This window comes from Limulus polyphemus, unplaced genomic scaffold (assembly GCF_000517525.1).
Source record: "Limulus polyphemus unplaced genomic scaffold, Limulus_polyphemus-2.1.2 Scaffold598, whole genome shotgun sequence".
NCBI classification, from domain to species: domain Eukaryota; kingdom Metazoa; phylum Arthropoda; class Merostomata; order Xiphosura; family Limulidae; genus Limulus; species Limulus polyphemus.
Genome location: NW_013666208.1, coordinates 437,805 through 448,703, shown reverse-complemented (window position 1 = coordinate 448,703; position 10,899 = coordinate 437,805). Strand labels below are relative to the sequence as shown.

At 32.9% G+C, this 10,899-nt stretch overlaps 1 protein-coding gene across 1 annotated transcript in view; it reads left to right on the top strand.

Annotated features, from left to right (window-relative positions):
• The first annotated feature begins 1,791 nt into the window (after positions 1 to 1,791).
• The window catches only part of LOC106459370, a 94,908-nt gene continuing 85,800 nt past the window's right edge, over positions 1,792 to 10,899 (top strand). The window contains exon 1 of the mRNA XM_022385841.1: positions 1,792 to 2,690. Coding sequence (XP_022241549.1) covers positions 2,629 to 2,690 — 62 coding nt within the window. The 5' untranslated portion in view covers positions 1,792 to 2,628. The remainder of the gene's footprint in view (positions 2,691 to 10,899) is intronic.

Genomic DNA, 10,899 nt, shown 5'->3' with positions numbered 1-10,899 from the left:
AAAGCTAGCATCTCTGACCATCAGTGCCTGAAAATGCTTATGTGTTTTATTGTTTTTATTTTTTCCGGCTACGTTTTAGCAGTACATAGGCACGTAGAATAGGTTAGCAGATATAAAGACTAGGGTACAGAGCAGTAAAATGTGATGATAACCATGTCTTGCTTTATTGTCCCAATGTACTAAACATAGTTCATGAAACTTCTTTCTTTCTTGATGAAGGCATAATTCGTGAAACTTTGCACTGTTTTTGAGAAATTAATATAGTTGAAAGAAGAGCCTTAGTTAGGGTAGGGCTGGAGGAGCAGTTGCCCAGGGCGCAGCCGGAAGGAGGGCGCAGTCCGAGCGCTAAACCTGTTATTCAATAATTTATTCAGGATTATACAAACTGGAAACTTGCCCATGGCGCAAAAATGACTGGTTACGGCTCTGATTGAACGTTTTCATATCAATGACGATGCTACATTAGCAGTTGAAAATTTTCATATCGGTGCTGATGCTACAGAAGTAGCAGAAACTTTCCTTGTTCGTGCCGGTGCTTAAAATGACGGTTGAAACTCTTCATTTTCATGCTGAGGATACAATAGATGTACATTGTTTTGACTTCTACATTTACACAAAGTAATAAAAAAGCTACTTAAGTGATTAAGCATGATTTTACTTTCCTTTGAGCTCAAGCTTTCTTTTGAATTGATAATCTTGATTATTAGATCTTTACCATGGGTGAAATTTTCAAGAAAAAGTAGACGTACTCAACTGGGTGAAGTGGAAACGTTTTTTAAATAGAAAAAAAAAACTACGTGTAAACATAAAAAACGACAAAGCAGTTCAAATAAGTCTCGGACTCGTACTGCTTTAAAAAATAAGTTCCGGTACTCATCCGGTGAGTACCGGGAAAATTTCACCCCTGGACCTTACGTAACAATGTAAAATCACCAACGATATGGAGAGCCACAGACAATAATAAAGGCTAACCAGGTGTCGAATACTAAAAGTGCTATTGTTTATAACAAAGCATTACTTTTTCAAAATGAAAAACATTAGAAACGTAAAAAAACGTAACTTTTGTAGCCTTTAAATGAAAACTATTTTTCATGATCGAATTGAGTTTCAGGCCTAACTTAAAAAAAAAAATTGCTTTTCTTGTTTAGAATGTTCGTCCTTCCCAAAACTTAAATTGGTCCATCATCTTTGCGTTACTTAATCTTCAGCATCAACCTTGTATTATATATAGTTTTACATAAATAGGACTGAAAAAAATAGTGATTCAACTAGTCAACATGTAGGTTTGTTTACAAAGAAAAGTGATTATAGGTGGACTTAGAAACTTTCATGGTAGATAAGGATTTTCTCGGGTCCAAAGGTGACCTTCATGGTTGAAAATTCTTTTATGTGTCTTTTTTTTTTAAGTTTGTATTCCGATGTTTTGTTGTTATTACATTTATTGTCATATCTTTAGTTTATTAGAACTTAGATATTCTCATGTCCGTTTCTAACCGCCCTTCTCAAAAGGGCGTAATGAGCTGTCTCTGTCTAATTCTTGTACCAACTGATATTAACAGCACGCCCTTTTTCTCATGCATCATAAGTACCTTACATTGCTTGGTATTCAACTTGTTAACTGCCTGAGTAGGTGACGCACGTTAATTTCTTTTATGTATGACCTTCAGAATTTGCTGCCCCTGTGTCCTCCAGCAGTCTTCATTGTCTCCTCCAAGAAACTTGAACTCGTCCAAACCTGCTTGTCTCGCGTCTACTTCGCCGTGTGCAATAATGAGAGACTAGTTCATTGACTCACTGTTTCCACGGAGGTGTAAGTGTAGATGCCTGCCTGAACAGAGCGCTAAAATGTTCGTTCTTTCCTGTACTCCGTTGTCAACTTTCCAGTACACTTTGGGGTTTCCTCTTCCAAAGTTAACAGGAGTCTAATCCATGTTATCGATCAACAAAAACTTCCTGAAGATCTTAATGGCTTTATGAGAACTTTACTTTTAGAAAATATTCTATTGACCTTAACTTATTCAGTGAGAAAGTATATTTACGTATTTGTATGAGTGATCGAAAAACTATGAATTTTGAAAGTCTTGGTCAGAATAAGATTTTTCACCCTAACGTCACATTAAATTAAAAAAAAGAGCTTTTACTGGGATCTCATTGTTTACGCCAACACTGACAACAGTTCTTTTGCACATGGCGTTCGTAGGATAAGTGTTACATTGCAACAACTTGAACTCAAGTTAAAGAAGTGCTTACATGTATTATTATCAATATTATGAATTTATAGATTTTTGAAAAAAAAAGTAGTTCCAAGAATGCGTAAAAATGACGTGAAGAAATGGACCAGTGCCGACTGTAATCTTAGAGTTATGCGATAAATATGTCGCTCACTAAGAGTAACAGTAAGCCTAAGAGCTCCAAGCTTACTGAAAACAATTCGATGCTTTGTGCTATAGAGTTTGAAAGGAGTTATCCAAAACTTAACGTTAGTGATTAAGCTTAGCCTTATGTCAAATATGTAGGCATAGTTATAGATGCATCCATCAGTAACACCAACACTGGCAACAGGAAAACAGTTTTTGAAGATATATGTGATAATGTATTGTGTTTAGTCCTCTTGGCAACCGATAAGAAATGAGCAACGTAAAGGCTTTATCTGCAGGTCATATTGGCAATTCTATTTATGTTGAAATGAGGTAAGTGATACTCCAAGTACAAATTTAAAAATAACCTATAAGTTGTAACTTTAGGCCTAACTTTTAATGTTATTGTGTGTAAATTTAACGTTTTATAATGTTTGCTTTACAAACGCTAACAGTGCATTGCTTCTTGATTTTAATTATATCATGGTTAAGGGATAAAAGCTTTATTTATTAAAAACAGGCAGGTAGATAAACTTTATTCAAAACACTTGTTTACTACGCAACATTAATCTCATTCTTCAATAATAATTTGCAAATTGTAAAGAATTAGTAAGATATTACAATTTGAAAGGCTTAACATGCATAATAATAATGTTGATTTAGTTATTTAGAACTCCATCGATTTATTAATTAAAAAAAAAGCTATGCTATCTCTGTTATGAGATCCAATGTATAATTTTTACAAGATCTCGGATCCGAAACCTGTTTTGGATTTATTTTTTTAATCTAGACTGAAGGAGGAAACACTTAATTTTAAGACTGTTTCAGTTGCACTGCGCATTGATATTTGATTAACCTTACAGTCAACTGCATTACACCATTCTATCCCCATCCAAAATAATTGATAATCCCAATAATGTTTCAATTATCTTCAATACTCACCTCCCCATCCAACAACAGAGATGCGGTACTTATTTCTAGAAATCAAGCACTAATGAGACCAAATTAGAAAATATAGCATTTAACCTAGTTATTATGATATTAAGAATTGTCTCATAAATTAATTTTATTCTAAATGTTCATTTTGATAAGGTTATCTGAAATTATATTTAATCTCTCTTTCACAGTCTTTAGGCACGTGTGTGTGTATGGTAACTTTCACCAAAGAATATTAAAATGAAATTTTTGAGAAGCTGTCACTTAGTTTAAAAACAATTCCAGTATAGCATATGAACAATGTAAATTTTGAACAAATGTAAATACAAGTTATTGGTATTGCCTTGTATAGTTTACACGCATAGAATTTAACTATTTTTTTTATTTAAAAACTTAACTGTTAGTTTTACACAGTTTGAAAGAGAATGATATAGTTATTCTGAATAAAAACTATTATTATACAACTTACAAATGATATTCGTAATTTATATGAAACTAGTAATTATTGATAAAAGTGATAGAATAAATAAAGATCCTCAAGGGAGAGAAAGTACAAAGATACCTGTTAAAACTAAAGAAAGATGGATGCTTGGATAAATAAAGGTAGAACTTCGATTAGTAGTATTATATGTTGTTACCAAAATGCTAAACAGAGTTGTCCAGTACAACCAATAGTTTCCAACACAGATACTGTTCTAACTTTGTTATTTCGTTGGACTGTTTTTTTTAATTATCTGGTGAAAACAAGGCCAAGAACAGCCCAAGTAACGGTAATAAATGGATTTTTCTTTCATGCTTAACATATCTACAAGCTGTCTTTACATGTACACTGTGTTATATAACTTGTAGGCCTAAGTAACTTTACAAATGACGTTCAAACGGAAATACCTCGCTAATGATGCTGCGACTAAACAAAACAGAAACAGTTACATGGCTAACTGATCAAGAAACGGAATATATGCGCTAACTAACACTTATCCGAATAATTCTCTGAACTAAATTGACCGACCCATTTACCGCTAATTTCGTTTTTATAACGTAGCCTTGTTTCTAAACACTTAGCAAAGTCTCTCGATCACTATATTCTTGAACGTTCTAGTTATTCTAGAAGTAGGTAGAAGTACTTTAATGTCATGCGCCCTCTACCTAGCATTTGAATTAAAATATTGAAAATGCAGCTTACAACAATACGTTTAATCATAATTTAACTTAATTTTTAAACAAATTTCTTACATTATTCATCAGTATTGAATTTACAGTTAAAAACAGCTTTGAATCTATACAGTTCGACAAGGAGTTAGTGACAAAAACTGTTTATCGTTATAATTCAGGCTGAATTTCTATATGCCAATTGTTTCAGAACTTTGTTTTTTGAAGGTCAATCCTGTATTATATAATGGATTAAGTCAGTATATATATATCAAATTGTTACGGAGCAGTCTAATTTCCTGTTCAATAACCTGAACCAGAGGCGTCGCTAGGTGCTTAAAAGATTCCGGTTCGGGCCCATATCGGCGTTTCAGTATGATATCGATTCTTGTTTTCTGTTCCGATTTTTCAAGACACCAACTGGAGATTCGGGACAAAGAGAACCAGGCCACGGGCCCCATGTGCCAGCGTCTAGTGACGCCTCTGACCAAAACTACGATGAAGTATACAAAGTTGCAACGGGTAATTGAATTTACATTAGCTGTTACACTAGATAATATTTTTTTAAACAAAAAGATCGTGTTAACTTAGTTATAATTTATACAAATTACTTATACGTTGGTACTAAACTTAGTGTGAAGGGTAAATGGATTCATAGTATCCTAGGCGTAGTTTTTGCCATTAAAAGTGCATCAGCAGAGTGTCACATGGATACATAAACAAATCATCATCTCTCCTTACTAAATAATAAATTTCTATCGCACCCAAATTAAAATCGACGCGGAACTTCGGTATTTTGGACATCAGAGTTTTCTTTATTGTCTACATCAGCTATTCACATGTTCAGTTGAAACATTTTGTTAAAGTTCCAGCTTCGATTCTAGAACTCTTTCAAAGTACAATACTTATTTCGTGTGGCAGACGTCTCAAATAGTGTATTAGTTCCAATGTGTATCTACTTAGATTAGTAGCACTATAAGGAAGTTGAATTTGTACACAAGTCTGCAGTTCAACGTCCATTTGAGTTCATGGCTAGCTGAAGCAGACAAAAACGTCTACTTTATCGTACAACAATCAAAAATGAACATTTCGAAATGGTGGTAAGAGTTTATGATGGACGCTTTAAATAAAGGGAATACTTCTTATCATTCAGTTTATTCCCAATTTTAGTAAAGGCTGTTCTGTCACCGTGCTGTATTTAAAATTGTACGACAGTAAATGCTCGATTAAAATGACGCATAGAGGGAAATATTATCTGTAGCAACACGTTAATGTTAGCTCATGTTTTGAATCAAAGACAAAATGAGTTATACTAGTATTATAATCTTTCGACAATAAATGTTACACGTTTAGATCTTTCTACAGGATTAATTTGATTATCTGATGGAACTTCTTGGATCATGTATAATTTAACGACATTTCAATCGTACTAGTTTTAAGTTTTTTAAGATACATATTTTGAAGTTGCGTAAAATATTACATTATCACGCAATTTTGGAAATTTTGTTAAACACCTAAGTTCATTGAAGAAAGATTTATAATTAATCCGTTGCTGTAAACGTTAGTTGCAAGTGTGTGATTATTTAGTAAAAGAAGTGTTGCAAGAAGCAACTTGATGTACATCATCCAACATCTGTTTAGCCTACAAAGTTTTAACGTATTCTGTGATACGATAATATTTTGTTTTATATACCCTCAGATGTTACAGGAAAGTAGAATGGTAGTAACAGATAAGTAGTCTATGTGGTTTTAGAATCAGTTTTACTCGCAGGGCTACTAGGCCTTTCCGAACGTTTTTATTTTATTGTAATTTTAGCATCCTAATTTAATGTAAAATTATATAATTATTAGTCTTTGGTAATCGTGTTTCATTATTAGTGACCTCTTTAAATAAATGTTCATTACGAAACTTCCTATATCATGACGCGTGGATTTTATTTTTTCTAAGCCGTAGAGTTTCTTCTACTTCTATTTCGAAGTTTGCAGTTCATTTCACTGAATTTGTAGGTTTACTTTTTCTATCTGTAATAAAAAGGATTTCATTCCCGCAGTTTTCTTACTGTCCAAGGTGATGCGTGTCTGTGTTATTTTCTTGAATATGCTTTGGGTTTTGTTATATGGTAGGTAACCTGTAAATTTGTGTGTGTGTGTGTATATATATTTATTTATTAATGGGTTAAAATTCAGAACTGTTGTCTCAGTCAGCTTTGTACTATATTCCAAATAATATATAGTCAGCGATTATTGTTGACTATATAAGGATCTTGATGGAGTATTAATAACTTCAAGATTTTTATATCTTGAAGTGAAATAATTTAAATAACTTCATTCAAATATGATTCAGGTTTGTTTTACTTTAGACTTCTACGAGCTTGCTTTAATCTTTACAAGAACATATAATATTAGTTACTGTTTTAGTTTTAAACTAAGATTGAAATACATTTTTCTGTCTTTGAATAATGGGGAGTAATAAAATAGTAAAACGAATTTATTACGTACCATGTAGGTAGCACTAGTAGTCTGCATTTGGAAACTACTGTTGTAGTATTCGTGTGATTTATTTGGTCGGAGTATTTTTTTTAATCAAAAATGATTTTTTATCAAAGATGAGAAAATTGTGACTTTATAAAGAGTATTACAATTTTTTCATCTTGTTCTGATTTTTTATGGCTGTTATTATATCAATAATAAAAAGGAGATGGCCACTTTCAGTTTTGAATGATGAATTAAAGCCAGTGAGAGAATGTTGGACAATAAAAACAACTAAAATGTAGTTTATTGTGTTAACATAGCGATGGATTGAAGGGCTTATACAAATCTAATCCACGATACTGAAATAGTTTCAGGTCAAATAAACGACTGTACCGTTTTATTTGCCAAGCGCTTCTAATCGTAGATATGTTGATACTTTAGTTTAAACAGTACTTCTCATAAGGTGGAATCGTGAGGTACAAATTGAAGTCGCTTGTGTTACATACAGTCTCTCGTGCTTCGCGAAATATGCGGCAGACCTTGGCCAGTGCCGTTAAAGGACCAAGATTTCATTGTTAATTGTTTCTTAGCCTGAACGGGAATAATAAATATGCCACGTGGGTGCTCCACTTCTCTCGTTTCATGGGGGTGGTTACCACCAGCACTGTTGTAGCGGCTAGGTGGGTCAGGAAAAGTAGTACCCTCCTTTTCTTGCAGTTTTACGGTTTACCGCTGATTATCAATATGCAAGCTTTATAGACCCACTTGAAGAACCTTTATGTTCCAAAACTTCTATAAATTCTTCTGTTCAGTTTAGTAATATACCTAAAGCTACGTAGCGCATTTCTTTCGCAACGATAATATTGGTGGCGTAGGTAGGGTGGAAAGGCCCTGGAGTAAGATTTACTTTTGGCTAAGTTAAAGATAGAACTCAATCGGATTTTTATCTTCACTTTCGGTATTTACTGGATAAGTCTACAATGTCTCTTCTAAATTAGCTGTTGTGATTCTCTACGTTATATCTCAATATTGTTATAATGACAGATGATGAATTATTTTGTAACTGCATTATTCAAGTATTTCGGTATTTTTTATAACTTTATTGTTATATCCTATCATTTAAACTAAAATGGCTCTAAGACACGGTTGAAAACATACTCAATACAAATTGAGAGGTAAAGTCTGATCTATTTTATATTTTCTAAAAATGTTTTTTTACGTTTTATTTTACCATTTTACATAAAACTTGCATAATAATTATCTGTAGATATTAGGACTTCTGACTTATTCTTGCGCCATTGGGGAACGGTTACTTTTCTTCAGAGTTTTATATTCAGAGTTTCTCCGGAGTAATAACTTGATTGTCATACAGAGAGACTATTTAACAAGCACTAAAGGGTAGGAGCCATCTTGTCTTTGACGAAATTCTGGCGTTCTACCAACAACAGCAGAAAAGTCCAAGATGGAGCTCTTGGAAATCTATTAATGGATGAAGAGGGGCTAAAGAATAATAATAATAAACTTGTTTAATATAAATAACTAACAGTCCATTCATTTTCGTTTTTATTTTCACCATCCAAAGACTATCTGTATGGTTGTCAGTGTTATAGTTGATTTCGATCGAAAATATATGTCACGTTTTGAAATATTAACTTATTTATCAATCTTATTTTATTATGTAGATATTAAGATACAGTATTCTGTAACAAGTATTTGTGCATAAGCATTTTAACTGCTCTTCAGTTGTACTGGACATTGAGAGAGAAAAACATTCTCTGAAACGCTATTTATATATGCAGTATAATAAGTTCTAAACTACAGTTTAACTGCTGAAAGCTGGCTCGACATTAGAAACCACTAGGCCTAAAATATGTGATCAAAATAACGTAGACAGCAGATTTGTTTTCTACATTCCTTTTAATTTGTTCATTTCGGACTTCAAATCAGAGAGTCTCCCGGTGGGACAACGGTAAGTCTACGGAATCACAACGCTAAAATCCGTTATTTGTTTTCCCAATGTGGTTTTGCTCTAAAAATAATCAATCAGATCAGAGATGTGTAAAAACAGTATTTCGAATCCATATTTTGCCTTCCACAATTCATTATCGAATAGGTCAATTTTAATAACAGAACTTATCAGTTAGATTGGATTTTTAACACACATTTTAGGCCTAAAAAGTAGCTAAATTACTTTAGCTTCTTTTTAAAGCTTTATTTATTTAGTGAAATTTGGGAATTTAGCTACTTTTTAATGTTCCAGATTTTACTTGGTTTTGGATATCAAATCAAAGGAGTGTAACCTAACTTAGAAAATCTTAAAATGATTATATAACTAGTATTTCGGATAAACTTCTCTCATCGTCCAGTCCAACTGACGAATTCTTATATTGAACGAAAGGATTCCTGGATATTGACATAGTGTGCAACAAAAGATAGATAAGAAATTCTGTTTTTACACAATTTCGATAGGAATTGCGATATGGATTAAAAAAAAGAATGTGACAAAACAAATTAAAGTTTACATAATTATTATCATAAATGCTTTAAGACGTTGTCGGACATCTGTAAGGGAAGAAAACCACATTGTAAAAAGTGTCAACAAAATTGTTGCTTTCATCTTCTACCTTCTACCTTCTTTTTACTGTAATGGATGTAGCTGTATGTCAGTATCTATTTATGTAACCAAAACTCCTGCGCCATCTATTGAATGGCACCACAAACATAAAAATCCATAAAAAATGTACACTTTGGGTATTCAAGATTCAAACAATTATAAACATAATCATGGTATGTACAACAACCATTTCTTTATAATAGAACACAATTTTAGATAAAAGTACTCTCCTCACAACAAGAACACGACTTTTACTAGGACTGAACATGAGGGTTTGATTATGTCTTTGTTGGTGTAATTTTTAAATGTAGCAATGAGAAACTGGAATTCTTAAAAACTTATTTTTTCAATAAACGGTACCGCTTTTAATATATATATATATATATAAACATTACAGTTTATATCAGTAAAAATTATGAAAATTAAGCTCTGTGCACTGAAACATTTTGATCCAATGAGTTGCGTATGACTGAAGAGCACTAAAGATTAGACAAACAGCCGATTGTAGGGCGGCGTTTCTGCTAGTTTCAGTAAGAAGCCGTAGTAAATGTTGTCTCGCTGTGTTTTTGTAAACGTCACGTCCATGTGTTTTGTTCCCAGTGTTTAGGAGCGGAAATATACTGAATGTGGTAAAATCTGTTGTAGCTAGCTTGCCTGGGATTGCACTTTATTGTCTTCGTTATAATATATTTCATCTGAAGAACAGCACGTGTAGTACCGGCATAACAAACAACGCGTGCGAGAGATATGTGATAATTCAGAGTCACGTTGCAAATGAACTACAGTAGCAATGTACTTACAGACTTTGGGTGATATAAACAACAACAACAAAAAATAACATAGAATTTTGGAATAGTCCAAATTTTAGGTAAAAATATGTCTAATAGAAGTTTAATATTCTAAATGTTTGTGAGTGGGCACATTCTTCCTAACTATGGGCACAGCGCGAATGAAACTTGAATCATCCTCAAGAAGATATCCCAGAGCATTCATAGTCAATATGATATGTTAAAAGGTAAGACTTCATTCATATGAAAGATACTACACTCAATAATAAATATAGATATGCATGCTTGTGATGTAATTTAATACAACCCGTAAGCCTAACTAAAGCCCCCCCCAAAAAAAAACAAGCTCCTGGATATTACGTATTCTAAAGTGATTTCAGGCTAATTTTGAGCAATTTTAACAAGTTGAAAAGACAGCCGTATGGAATATTTGGCCAAGAATAGGAATCTGTAGACACTGTAGCAGACACTAGTGTAAAAGTTAACACTTTGTAGTCATCTCAGATTGTCTAGAACAGTGGTCGGCAACCTTTTTTGATCGCGGGTCAATTATTCTTTTTGTTGAAAAATTTAGCATTGTGTT